Genomic DNA, 15198 nt, shown 5'->3' on the forward strand with positions numbered 1-15198 from the left:
TATATACATAGTGAATGTCAATACTTTCACAGAACACATGCAAAAATTAATTCATGAATATTTTCCAATACAAGTTGAATGCCATGCATTTATCTCAATAAAGAATAATTTAATACAAAGGTATGTAAATTTATGCATGCAACAGGAAACTTGGAGTGGGCAACAAAGTGAAATCTCAAACCTCTTAAATCTATGTACAAACATAAATAAGTACTTATGCATGTAACGATAAATAATTCCAGAATCTATCTACGTATGAATTTGTATGTGCATTTCATGCCAAGCAACTCAAGTATCAGTCACACGATATTTTTAACAAGAAGTTCCGAATTCTGTACAACATATATGTATATGTATGTACATCCCTCGTATGTTTTTATGTACATACATATTTAGATGAAGTTTTAATATCAACGTGGGATTATACCAAATATGAATATGTACTACTCAAGCCTTTCCTTCCTTCACTCTACATGCAGTCCACGACAGCTGAATTAGAAATATTTAAGACATTTGTCTAATTTCAACCATTACATACTTCACGTACACGCTTGCACTACATATATCTTGCAAATATATACACAAGTTCCTGAAATATTGTGTCCACTTATAAAACAGGTAAATACATAAATTACATGCAAAAATCTGGTATATATTTACTATCTAAATGCATTTCTACCTACACAAACTTTCCATACATAATAAAAATTACTGAATTGATCTGTTCAATACTTAAAACTAATTCCAGTTCCCACCGTCGCTATGGGCGCCACACAAACGACCTTCTGCAACGAGGCGGCCATCCCGATAAGCACGGGCTTATCGGTCGGCGTCACGTACTACTTCACCGCGACGCTCATCCCCAATTGGTGCGTCACCTATGACGTGGGTCGCGTCTGGTTCACCGCGTTCGCGCATATCCCCTCCCTCTACGACCCGCCCCTCAGATTTAACCAGCTTTACTTCCTCACCAACGAAACGACCGCGGTCGGCGCGCAGTTTACTTACGGTCCGCTTACCTTCCGCAAGCACCCGTTTTGAAGTACATACACCTCTCGAAGGAAGACGCCACGTATCTCATGGCCGCAGGCGAGGGTTTTGTTAAGAATAATTCCCGGGACGTGCCCAGAGCCATATATGCCGCGTCGGCCAGTGTGTATACAGCCTCGATGGGCTATTATGCCGGAAAAAGTCACAAAATCCATGTCTCTGGTGGTCCCACGCGGGTTATAACATCAATTGACGATTATAACATTCTCGTGCATATTTTACCTTTTAGGCAAAAATTTGAACCGTTTGTGATGCATATTGATTGATTGTTAAGCTGTGTGTGCAAAGGTTTCATCGGGTTTTTCCATTTCGTAATTTTGTATATTATTTTCGAATTAAATGCCCACCTTTGAAATGGCATTGGTTCCATAACTCGTCAACCCATTGGCCTTTGTTTCGACTTGTTTCATCCACTTTACAAATTATTTCGATATGTATATATACATTTCGATGTGTATATATTATTGAATTATTTCTAACTGACAGAAAACAATTTGTTTACATGAAATGTAATAATAGATGCTGTTCTTCTGATACGTTACCGACAAATATGGGTGTGGCTCAAGGTCTATGTTTAAGCTGTCTTTTGTTTCTCATAATGATGAATGACCTGCCACTATGTATTTGTAATTCTTTGTGTATAAAATTTGTGGACGATACGGGAATTTTAATCTCTGGTGAAATTGGTAATATTTCTGAAACTGTTAGCAAACTTGAATCTGATTTATTAAATATATGTAATTGGATGAAAAGTAGCAGGCTTGAACTGAATAATGATAAATGTGAAATGATGGTCATTGCTGCAAAAAAACATATCCAATATGTTCAGGATATTAGTGTTAAACTGGATGGTGTACCCATGAAAAGAGTTAATTTTATAAAAATTCTCGGTATTATAATTGATAACGATTTAAAATTTAATTTACAATGTGATAAGGTAGCGGAGAAATGTAACTTTGCGTTATGGTCGCTATATTCATTAAAGGGAGTCCTCGATGTAAGACATAAAATAATGGTGGTGCAAGCCTTAATTTTACCTATTATAATGTATTGTTGTCCGATTTGGTTAGTTGGGAGTAGCAACTTAAAATGTATTAATAATATTTTACGAAGATGTGCCAGGTTTGTGTATGGTAAATCTAAATTTGACAGCATTTCTGATGAAATCATTGTAGATCTCGAGTGGTTAAATGCAAATTGTTGTAAGTTTGAAATGAGTAAAATTGCCTTTAATATGTATAATAATATCGGACCGGGAATTTTCCGGGACTATATTTGTCAAGAGAAAAGAATAGTAAGGGCAACAAGAACTGTAACGTATTCTGAGCCTAACATTATATGTAATGGATTAATGAGAAAGTCATTTCAATATAGGGCGTCAAAAACGGTACTGAATTTACCGGTACGAATCACTGAAAAGTTAAGAAATCTAAGTATAATTGAATTTAAACGACTAGTTAAATGTGAGCTTGTTCATGAACAATGTACCGAGAGAATGGTGGAATTATTTGATATTTTAGACGATCATGATGCACTTGGATAAATTGTATTATTTATTTTCTTAAATCTAGTGTAATGACAAATTTTTTACCTTGAGGCGTAATAACCCAGCATTGGGGTGTCTCATTGAAATAAATAAATCAAATAAATCAAATATACATATGTCTGCACATCCGTTTCGATATTTTCGTCGCATACTTATTTATGTACGGAATATAACCTAAATTACCTAAATATTGTATAACCTAAATAAACATAGGAGTATTGGAGTTTTATTTATGCAGAATAAATATATCTAAAAAATTGTTTCGTGAATAATTACGGTTGAAATTAATCCAGAAATAAAAGAAAATATCACAATTGATGAGTAAGTATATTTTTATGTGTTGGTAATTAATAAATAAAATGTTGTTCCATAAAATGAGTGTATATTGTCAAGCAAGCCAAGTTAGTGTGTTATAACCAGACGTCGGATATGAATGATCGATAAAACCTCAAAATATGAATGACAAATGACCGTAGAAATCCCCAAAATATGAACATAAAAATGACTTCATTTTTTTAATTTTTGGTTGCATTTTTTGATACATTTTCTTGTGATACTCAATTTTTATCAAGAAAACAATTTCTGGGGTGATTTAATTCATTCCCAGTGAATTAATCACATTAGGCGAAAGTGAGTGTAAATTTCTGCAAGTTTCTCACATTGAATCATTGTGAGAAAACTGAATTTTTTGTCATTTTCTGTCGATTTGGTTGCAAAATCTTAGAATTTGATCAAAAATGATAAAATGAACGAAAAAAGCCCGAAATATGATCGGGAATATGAATATGTCCCAAAACCCGAAAATATGACAAATATGAGAAAATATGCTTTGACCTGCGTGACCTACTAGTGACCGTAAACATTCTGTGAAAGTTTGGCGACTGTAGGTCAATAAATGGGAAAAGTCATTTTTCATTCATATCCGACGTATGGTTATAACTTGTAAACCAGTCTAATCGACTGAATGTGGCTAACACTTGAAGAAAGGTAAATTGAATTGAGCAACTTTGTTCATCTTGTCGGGAACCCATTCAAGAATAACTACTCGTAGGAATAAAGAATAAATTATTTCTGCTAAAAATTGAATTCAAGAGGATACTGGGATCTGGATAAAACAAAAATTGGTAAAGTTATCAATTTATTTCCGAAACAGTTTCAAACTTTGACATCTTCTGAGATTCGCCAATCAAAAGGAATGAGCAAGTTCGAAGGCATAATCTTCAATTTACTGTAGTATTGAGAATCAATGCATTGCTAACAACTTGTGCCGTCTGTGATAAGTATTAAGAGCAAAAATAAGATACGTATCGTTCGATAAGTATTTACAGAAATATACAGATCGATATGTTTAGTTCAAAAATAAAATGTTTAACATGCAAATCCGATTTACATACAAGCATCATATACTTAAAACATGCAACAAGAACCATGGAGTGAGTAACAAAGTGAAATCTCAACTCAGGATCCTCCTCCTCAGCTTATACATAAATCATTTCAGGATATTAATGTGAATCCAGATCCAGATATGAGCAATCAACATACATTTAAAGTTGTATATAAAATAACTGAATGTATGTACAATCCATGTAAATATCTATGTACATATTTACTTATACGGGTTAAACCAGTCCTACTCATTCTCTCACCCTGAACAGCTGAATTGTTAATAAATATTCTAATTTTGCAAATCGTTTACAACCTTTGCTTGCACAATTACTTGTTTACATATAATAATAAATTCCTGAAGTATTGTACACATGCAGACGTGAAACAAATAGGTAAACATGTGTATTATCCAAATATATTTACCTATGTATATGCACATGCGCGGTTAAAAATGCACTACAAATTCGCGAACACGCGGAACTGCTGCCGGAATCACAGACTCCACTTGAAAATGTAGCGTTTTCGCGGACTTGGGACGCCCCTACCTTGCTAAATTTTTCGCATCTGTGCAAGTTCCGGACTAAATGTTGTTCATAAAGAGTTGCTATTTTAAACAAACATGGTCAAAAAATAATATGGGTTGAACATGGTTTGGTTCCCCCATTGTCAGTAGAATTTACTCTTTAACTTTACTCTTTAATTTACTCTCAAGTCAACTTTAACCTGAATTTAGGATAGTTTACTTGATTTAAAATTGAGACTATTCACTTTTTAAAAGGGCTACAAATTTTTAAGTGTATGTATGTACATATAAGTTATATTTATATATATATATATATATTATATATATATTTACTTTATTTAACAACACAAATGCATTTTTAATTTTTCCCCACAGCCTTAAAATGGGCGCCACACAAACGACCTTCTGCAACGAGGCGGCTGTCCCGATAAGCACCGGCTTATCGGTCTTGGTGACGTACTACTTCACCGAAACACTCCTCCCCGGACAGTGCATAACTTATCACGTAGGCCGTGTCTGGTTCACGGCGTTCGCGCACCTCAACTCTGGCTACGACCCTGACGGCGCACTCGAGCAAATTTACTTCTTGACCAATGAAACTACTGCGGTCGGAAGACACATGGAGGCTCCTACATACATGAACGTCACCAAGGACGAGGCCAAATACATCCTCGAGGAAAGTGACGGTTTCGTCCGGGATGATCCTGAAACCGTGCTGAACTCCATGAATGCCGCGTGGAATAGCGTGTACACACTCTGGATGGGATATTATGCCGGAAGTGATCACACCATCCGGGTCACGGGCGGACCGAAGAGGACGATTCCGAAAATTGACGGTTATAAAATGCACGTTCATATTTTACCTTTTAAAGAAAAATTTGAAAAGTTTCAGTTACACATTGTTTGATTCTGACGGGGCTCATAGATACAAACCTGTTCAAAAGTTTAGTTTTCATTCAAGAGTTAGTCATCCCGAATTCTAACGGAAGTTCCCAGTCATTTCGTTTAAATCCAGTTCGTTTCACTTCATCGGACTTTATTTCCTTCTTAGCCCCATATGTTAAGCATAGGGTGAAAAATTAAATGAGTTAAAAAATTTTCATTTATAATAATTCATCTGAAATGACGGAATCTTTCCGTCATTTTCATTCAAATGAACGGAAATGCATTTTAATTCACTAGCATTCACTATCAGTCAAATGAATCAAGGCGAACAGGTATGTAGGGGTGTTTTCTTTGCTAATTGTCGTGTTCATGATTCGGTTTGGATTTCGCCAGTGGCGATATTTACGTTACGTTAATACCTATAGAAATACATAATGTATAAGTGTTACTTAATAAAAAATTGTAATAAACTGTATGTATCTACAATATTTTGAAATGAGCAGTACGAGTTCGGCTATCAACACAAAAATAAAACCAAATTTAAAAATTGTACTAGCATATGTATTTACATATTTATACCCACCTTGTGTATGTACTAATTATACAAATACGTATGTACGTACATAAATAGGTACATAATGAATGTCAATACTTTCACAGAACACATGCCCAACATTAATTTATGAATACTTATTTTCCAATGAAAATTGAATCTCCTGAATTTATCATGAACTAAAAATGGCAAGATTAAAAAATCGAATACAAGCGTCCAATTGGCAGTGAAAATTTGAACTGAGCACATTCGCTGTTTTCCACGAGTTATGCATTGTGTTGCTGCACGAGCAACAAATTGTTTTAATGTTGGTAATAATTTTTCGTTTTACTAAAGTAAAAACATAATTGTTGGTAATAATGTTGCACCAATGATGAATGGTAAGCCGGATTAATAGGTACAAAAGCCTTTCATAGTTATGCATTAATGGGCGAGAATAAGCCAGGTAAATAGATACGTAATTTAGACAGAATTATTAACGGTTCTCACCGATCGTGCAACAATTTCTAGATTTACGAACCGTAACTACATGGAGAATTTTTCAAGCATGTTGCACCAATGATGAAAATAAGCCGGATTACTATGTACATCATATGTACATAATCTTTGCATCACAATGCATTAACAGGCCGGAATAAGCCAGGTAACTACACGCGTGATTTAAACAGCATTTTTAAAGATTTTCAGCGATTTTCAGCGATTTCGAGATTGACGAACCGTCACTACATAAATAATTTTTCAATAATTTTGCACCAATGATGAAAATAAGCATTTTTTAACTAATGGCATCTTATCCAACGCATAGATTAACAAAACTTAAATTACGGATATCCGGAAAATAAATAAAGTCAAAATAGAATTATCTTGTCGGATTCGTTCATTATAAAAAAAATAAAATCCTTCCAAAAATAATACTTATGCACAGTTCAGCTCTAATAATATTTTATGATAAGAAATAAAACAGAGAACGTGATTTTATACAATTTTATGCAACACGTACATATTTACATACATTTGTATACAGGTGAAAATTAAACTGATTTGATGCGGCAGATTAAAAATTAATCCGTGCATAATTTGAGATAAATACTTACATAGACTCGAGACTCGAGATTTAATCCGTGACGTAAATAGAAGGCGAATTACATTTAAAAAGCTGTTAAAGCAAAGTTAAGTTTAAGTTAAATTTATCAATCAATAAATTCCAGCCATTATTTGATTGAGGTACCGCATAAATCACATGTAATAATTTGCATAAATACGCCAGAAATTCAACTACTTTTATGCGGTAGATAAGAAAGTAAGTATGATTTCAAATTAATTTATGCGGTGCCTCAAATCCATAATAACTGGAATTTATTGATGGATAAATTGAACTCGTCTACCATTTGCGTCATAGACAGTTTAAACCTCGGATTAAATAAGTATCTCAAATTAAACGAAACTTGCTTCACTTTGTAAGCAGACTTCAAAGGTTTACCAATTATTTTGTGGGTTAGAAATTTTACGAAAATGAAGGCCCTGTTGGTTTTCCTTTTGACAGTGATTGTCTCATTGCAGGCAATTCCGACGAATGTCGAAGTTTCGAAGGTTGGGAGTGGTGATGAGGGCTTTTCAGCCAGGGTGCATCCCCCAGGAGAAGATGTGATCCATCTCAACTTGAGAAAATCAGGTGCAAAACTATTTAAACATACGGTCCCTACTATGGAATTATTGCTACGTGTCATTTTATTTGCATAAATCTCACTATGCTCAATGTAGAATAAATGCGTGAAATTGGTACATATGTGCATATATAAATAATATGACTAGCCGCAAAAATTCTACTGTATGAATTTCACTATTTGTTTAGAAAATCTATAAAATTTGTGTAACGTATATTTTTTAATTTGAAAAGCTTCCCTGTTTTTCACGACAACTTCAAAATTGTATCTGTCCGAAGACGTAACGTCACTGCGGATACTCTTTACGAGGATGTCACACCCTCTAAAAATGCCCTGATGGAGATGGAAAACTCCATTTTGGAGGATCCAGAGCAAAATGCGGTCGTTAAAGTTAACCCGGATGGGAATTATCTGGTACCCAAGTAATTATTATGCAAGACTACTGATCATCCGAGAAAAATGTGACCCTAGAAATTCTAAAAGGTCACTTGGTGCAGTTTGCTTATTTTTGTTATTTTATCCCTTATAGAAATTTATTTCGATGCTAGAATTCAAAGTTGCTAAGATATTCCTTAAAATTATTTGTACATAGCTGCCACGTAAGATTTTAGAGAAAATTGGCTCGGCGAAGGCCACATTTTTTCGGATGAACAGTAGATAAAAATTCTAAACTTTTTTGCGAATTTTCAAAATTTCATATAAAGCTTATTACCAAATACATAAATAAATTGCTCACTTAATCTATCTTTATTGCTAATTATATCACTCAGCGAGGGATAGTTAATGGCCGGCAGATAAACCATGATGACGCCGGTGTCCACGAAATTGGAGAGCTTACCACATTTGCCGATCAAAACGCAGATTTCGGTATAAAATTTTACTATTAAATGATAAAACGTTTTTGTCAAAAACCAAGTGATAAAATGTTCTGCCGGTACTTCTTTCTAGTAAATATTCCCGGCGATGGGCAAGATTGGTTGAAACAAACAAACTTAAACAGTAGGACGATCGGCATCCAAACTTTGGCCGTTGTTGAGCTCGGTTTGGTCGTCGATTTCTCACTTTTCACTCTTTTTAACGGCGACATTTCCACGATTACGGAATATTATGCCATCTTCGTGAAAGGAGTCAACAATCTGTTTTCCGTCGTAGGAGATCCAAATGTTGCGTTTCAGTTGGTGGGAATTTACGTGATGGAGGTAATATTTTTGGGGTATTGGGGTTTTGCAGTGCTTGGGGGGTTTTGGGGTAGTAAATATATATGAGCAATTCCAACGGGTAGTCGGGATTTTCACCTTTAATTAAGTATGATAACAGGGTTTTACAACAATTCTACGAATTAATCAGTGATTAAAACTTAATTAGTAAGCAACTTTGTTGCGACATGTCTGGAAAGTAAGATTGTTGTCACAATTTATCCTCAGTTTGCTTTAGGACTGCCAATAAGTTGAGTTGAGTTGAGGGTTAACTCAACTCAACTCAATAAGAAAAATCACCGACTCAAACTCAACTCGACTCAAATTAGTCTCAACACAAACTCGACTCAGCTCAAATGTTGACGACTCAAACTAAACTCATATCGACTTGCTTCTTTTAGAGTAAAATATTTATTTCAATAAATGAGTTCAAAAGGGGTTAGAAATCTCGTTAAACGTATGATTTTTAAATAAAATTTCCGTTGAGCACGATATTGGTAGTCGCTAATTACAATTTTCATCTACAGAAGACTATAATCTACAAATATGAAATTGTTGTGTTAATTTCGATAAGCTAATCAACAAATCGGTATATGATGACGACGGGTATGGAGAGGACAGTTTAGTATGTGTATTTGTGTAACGGTGTAATTTTTCATTCAAAATTTTTTGACAATTGCACATTTTTCAATTTTTTTTTCAACCGGCCCGGCGAATCCAATCTTGAAATATTTGGAGAGAAAGTGATTCCCGAGGTTGCAAATGTGCAAAATCGAAAAATGTGAGTAATTTTAACACAAATCGCTGACTACAGATTTAGCAGCTTGCTTTCATCAAGGTGAAAATCTCGAAATGGACAAACTGGCAGTAAAAAAATCCTTAATGAGTTGACTCATGAGTCAACTCGAACTCATTTTCCGTAACTCAACTCAAACTCATTGTTTTTCAACTAATTCATTTCAAAGTGAGTCGAGTTATACTCTCGACTCAAACTCAACTCAACTCACTAACTCAATGAGTCAAATGAGTTGACTCGAACTCATTGGCAGTCCTAGTTTGCTTCGAAAATCCATACTACCCCAAAAACCCAAAAACCCGGGTAAAACCCGTGGGTATGCGTTTTCAAAAGCAAAACTCTTACCCTTAGCCTGATTGATGTCACATTCTAGTCTCGAGGTGTCCAACCGTTTGTGGAAAATTATAACAATTTTGATGGAAGTTTTGATATTCACGGGATTTTGGATGAATTCAGTAAGCACATTTCGCAATTTCGACGAATTTATGAGGTAAATTGTTGGCCGTCACGCTTATTTAACTTCCTGTGCGACTCATGTTTAAATCGTAGGTGACTACATGGTTACAAATGCCGCCAATTACGTCCCTTTTGATTCTGTGGGTTTAATGAGTACGGAAAATTTCGGATCCATCGGTGAGGTCGCGTGGTTAGGGGGGACTTGTCGAGACAGGGCCAAAACAACGGTAAACCGAGATGTGGGCCAGAGTTTTTCCGGGGTTAGAATTTTTGCGCATGAAATGGGTCACAAGTAAGCAAATAGAATTTTAATTAAGTGAAAGTATCCTCAAACTGTTTTTCTGCAATATTTCGGGATGTGGTGGATATGAAAATTGATTGGTTTTAGTCGGACTCTAATCTTAAACTATACATGTAGCATATAATTGAAGTGATACATTTATACTAACAGTGGGACCTTTTTTCAAGCTACACCAGGATTGGAAAGCGAGTTATATCATAAAAATCAAGCCAAAAATTAGGAATCAGGAGGCACTTACCTTTGCGTTCATGAAGTCATACAAACGTCCGCCCTGAACTTTGCTAGGAAATATGCATATTTCATCAAGGGGGTGTGATATGGGCCACGTGATTCATTATTTTTTGATATAACTCGCTTCACAAATCACAATCGCTATGTAGCCTGGAAAAGGTTGCATTGTAGGTAAGAATCAATTATGTATTTACTAGCGTATAAGCCCGTCTCCCGCCGTGCGAGCGAGGATTATAAGCTGCAATATTGAATTACACGAGTAAATGCTAAATGACCATGTCTAAACCTTTCACTCCCACTCCCACAACTTCATTTATGGTATCTTCTTCAATTTATTCACTTATCAGTCTCGGCTCGCCCCATGATGGTGAGGGCACCTCGGCCGCTTGCCCCTTGTCGGATGGATACATAATGCACACATCCGGAGGAATTGGAGATAGTTTAAATTTAGTGACTGTAGTAAGGCCGCCATGCGAAGTTATATTGCTTCCTCGGGATCCTGCCTATTCGAAAAGAACGCACCCGGTAATCCGCTCCCCGTTCCGGACAAAAACCCGGGAGATATATTCGACATACAAATGTACTGCGTAAAAGTCCACGGCCCAGGTTCCACGCCCATTGTTGAGGATACCATGTGTGATAAGATATGGCGCAGGTGGACCGGGCCCTGTGATCCGCCGAACGAAGATATGACCTGCAATTGGATTGGTACTGAATACCAAAATGCAGCCGATGGCGCACCGTGTGGAGATGTTGACGAGGGAAAGGTGAGTTTTTGAATTACGTAGATATGTGTGGGTACTCTGTGGGGTGACCAGAGACCAGCGGCAGTAGCGCATATTCTTAAATGAGCTCTTAAATGCTATCTTTTGACTCCTCCCCATCCGTAATGGTTCGTAACGGAATTTTAAAACGACCTACCTGCCTTTGAAGTGCTGCGTAATTTAAAATCGTCCTCTTAGAGGGGAAACAAATTTGAACCTGAATTTGAGAATTTGTGTTCAAATTTGAAATTTGAACTCGAATTTGTGCTAAAATTCGAAATGCCTACTTCAAATACAGCACTGTTTCTTGGGGAAATGTGTGACTGATGCGGAACTACCGACGACCATTACCACTACGGTCGCACCTTCGACCACAACAACCGCGCGAAGTACGACCACCCCAATTCCTGGCTTTACTTGTACGGTTGCCGGAACATTTGCTTATCCATTAGATTGCGCAAAGTACATGAGATGTGTAGCGATTATGGAGAGCCTGTACCCTTATTTGTACACCTGTCCAGCGAAACATGTATTTAATTTGAGCAGAAGCCTTTGTGTAATCGGAATATGTTAGTCATTACTCATTAGGTAACTTTTTTTGAAATATGAATCAATAAAAGGACAAATTTTGAATTAACTAACACGGTAAACGAAATTATTTTGTAAAATTTGATAAACTGCAAATCAGGGTTCCAAAATTGAGGCAGTGGGGAATCAATAGTCCAAAATAATTTTATAAATTATATCCAGTCACCAGTCATATTATTGTGGATTATTTATGGATACGAAATTACGCAAAGTTTAAACCATCATATTCGTACATCGAAATCGTTAAAGTGCGAAATATATGTAATATGTCTGACATGTGCACATATTTTTTGATAAAGTTTCTGTCAAATGATGAGTCATCGTTGATGACCCTTAATTTGACGATAGTTTGACCCAGCATTACTTTCAATATTGTTAATACTACTCTGATTACGTGATAAATATGTATACTTCTCAATACTGAGCGGTATTATTTTTATGCTGGATTCTAAAAGTATTATAATGTCTGCTTAATTTTATGCATCATACTTTTTTTATTTAGTCCTAGCGACTCACGGCTACATCAGTTAATTTCCGCCCTCAATTACTCATCAACTCTTATCCTTAATTACACACCTAGTTGCACTTTTAAATGGAAATCGTCTAATAAAAATTATCAGTTCTCGCTTATCGGTAACCGGACATATGCATCAATCACCAAAGCTTTTTCGGAGAAACGAATGACATGCTCTGTTTAATATTGTGACCAATTAGTGTTTACAGAATTATGTATGTACACATGTGCACAGTGGCGGGTTTAGCCAGCTCGGGGCCCCTAGGTGACTTTCTTGTGACGATTTTTAATATACTTACAATGTGCAGACATGGGCTTCTCGGACTTTGACCGTTAATTTTAATGCTCAGCAACAAAGAAACCTACAGTTTTGCTTATTCATGCATGCGAGTGTTTTCGCGGAATTTTTAATTAAATTTCGGACAAACTACGGACTTTCCAAAACCCTATCACTTTTCTTATTTTAAGCCGATGTGACAAATTCAAAACGTAGCTTTCTGAAAATTACCTACTTCAAATTAGGAAAATACATTTCTAAAAACGTCTATCATTTAATATTTTCATTCATGTATTTGTAAATTTTAACAAATGCAAAAGAAACTCAAATTACTGAAAATTTGATGTTTTTGAGAACCAAATTTTGTAAAATTAGGTAATATAATTCTGATTAAACTGTACTTTAATGTTTGGAATTTGTTTAAAATTTGAAAGGCTGCAGCTTGTTTAAAAAGTCATGATGAGATGTTGAAAATCAATCAAAAATTCCTTCACGGGTGGAAAAACTTCACGGGTGGCAAACTAAATGCAAAATACGGGCTCTCTCATTTATTTGTGAGGGTGAATAACTTAATGTTAGTTCAGCGAAAATGTCCTGAGCATGCCTATAAGTTAAGTTACGTAATTTTTTCAATTTAATTAAATCATTAGTTCTAGCTTGACGGTAAAAATTACATTATTTTCCAAGAACTAATCTGATTTTCGTTCGGCAAGACGGGAAGCCAAGAATTCGCAACCCGGGCAACGCCTAATTTATACTCGTCACTTTAGCGTCATTTTAATTTCACTTTCACGATCAACTCAATTTATAGATTTTCGGTTTCATTTTGTTGTCACGAAAAATTAACGCCATGCTAACAGCAAGATGATTACATTTTATAGTTGCGTTCATTTCATCTTGCTTTCATTTTGGTTTCATTTTCACGCCGTTTTCCAAAGTTGAAAGTGTTTCAACTTTTGCAAATGAAAATGGCGTTAATTTATTCATAATCAACTGTAACTATGGTTGTACTATATCAGGCTGCATTGTAGGGTTTGTATATACATATAGGTAATGTACTTTTACTTGATACTAGGGCATCCAAAATCGGTTTTTCCGATTTTGTAAAACCGGTTAAAAACCGGTTTTTCCGATTTTGTAAAACCGGTTAAAAACCGGTTTTCGATTTACCCGAAAACCGGTTTTATAATTTTCCAGAAAAACGGTTTTGTAAAAACCGGTTTTATCACACTCGAAAACCGGTTTTCGATTTTTGATAAAAATTGTTTTAGAACCACTAAATATTTGTCATTTCTTGTTTTTCGTCCAAAAATAAATTGTTCTGAAATATTTTTTTCCAAATTAATGCCCTAAGTGTGTTCAACTTTAAATTTTACCACTTTATATTTATCAAATTTCTTAAATTTTGTAGAACCCGGTTTCAAAAACCGGTTTAAAACCGGTTTTGGAGAAAATCGAAAACCGGTTTTACGAAAATTTGAAAAACCGGAAACATACCTGTGCAGCTTCACTCAATTTAGGCAGATTGAGGCTTCATTCACGATGAGGGAATGAAGGAGAGTGAAGCTGAGTGAGGGAGTTGAAAATTTTGATCGAGTGAGTGAAGGTGAGTGAGGGAGGCCCAAGCGAGAAATGAGTGGAATGAAGAAGGGTGAAGGAGATGAAGGCTTCATCACTTCATCTCTTTCACTCGTTCATCTACGGGGAAGAAGGGTGAAGGAATGCAGGGTGGATAATTAGTTTACATACTCAAATAAGCGTGGCAATATTCACTTACTACCGTCCCTTATTACCCCAGAAAATTGTCACTGTGCCCCAGTCAAATCTCACGTTCCCCAGTCCAGTCTCACAATGCCCCAGTCCAGTCTCACGTTGCCCCAGTCCAGTCTCACGTTGCCCCAGTCTTGTCTCACATTGCCCCAGTCGAATCTCACGTTGCCCCACCAGGTGGCGCCAAAATATTTAATTTATGATGACACGAGGGACTGAATTGAGTGAAAGAAAGAGTGAAGGAAATGGATGAGTGAGGGGAATGAATGGCGTGTTAGGAATGAGGGAGTGAAGGGAATGAAGGAGTGAGAATGGGATTTATCAGTGAGTGAAGCCTCACTCAGCCTTCCTTCACGTGAGTGAGGGGAGTGAAGGGCAACTTTACTCGAGGTGAAAATGAGTGAAGTTGAGTGAAGCGCAACTCACTTGCACAGGTATGACCGGAAAAATCGAAAACCGGTTTTACGAAAGTTTGGCAAAATCGGAAAAATCGAAAACCGGTTATTCAAAATTTTCCGATTCTGGATGCCCTACTTGATACGTCCTGTATCCTAGGTTTTACTTCGTTACATCTTAAATATTTTTATTTCATTTTGCTTTTCTGAACCAATAGGGAAACAATTTGGATTCCTTCCAAATTCGGGATTTTAATTTTTAGTTGCTGTGAACGGAACATCAATATTTCATGAATTTCTGTG

General features: G+C 35.9%; 1 protein-coding gene across 2 annotated transcripts; it reads left to right on the forward strand.

Moving 5' to 3' along the window:
* Nucleotides 1-483: 483 nt before the first annotated feature.
* Nucleotides 484-5878, forward strand: LOC110861972. 2 transcript variants are annotated; one of them, XM_035845110.1, is made up of 3 exons: nucleotides 484-618; nucleotides 749-4782; nucleotides 4881-5878. In XM_035845110.1, the coding sequence occupies exon 2, from the start codon at nucleotides 1553-1555 to the stop codon at nucleotides 2591-2593; it is 1041 nt and encodes a 346-aa protein (XP_035701003.1). In that variant the 5' UTR covers nucleotides 484-618; nucleotides 749-1552; the 3' UTR covers nucleotides 2594-4782; nucleotides 4881-5878. The 2 variants fall into 2 exon arrangements, with proteins under 2 accessions (XP_035701003.1, XP_021966796.2); XM_022111104.2 differs by having other exon boundaries at nucleotides 749-4374.
* The last annotated feature ends 9320 nt before the right edge of the window (nucleotides 5879-15198 follow it).

The sequence above is a fragment of the Folsomia candida genome, unplaced genomic scaffold, assembly GCF_002217175.1.
Source record: "Folsomia candida strain VU population unplaced genomic scaffold, ASM221717v1 Fcan01_Sc047, whole genome shotgun sequence".
In the NCBI taxonomy this organism is placed as follows: Eukaryota; Metazoa; Arthropoda; class Collembola; order Entomobryomorpha; family Isotomidae; genus Folsomia; species Folsomia candida.

Bases quoted from the DNA above. Each gene is read 5' to 3' on its own strand.
- LOC110861972 (XM_035845110.1), top strand. From the start codon at position 1,553: ATGAAATGTAATAATAGATGCTGTTCTTCTGATACGTTACCGACAAAT.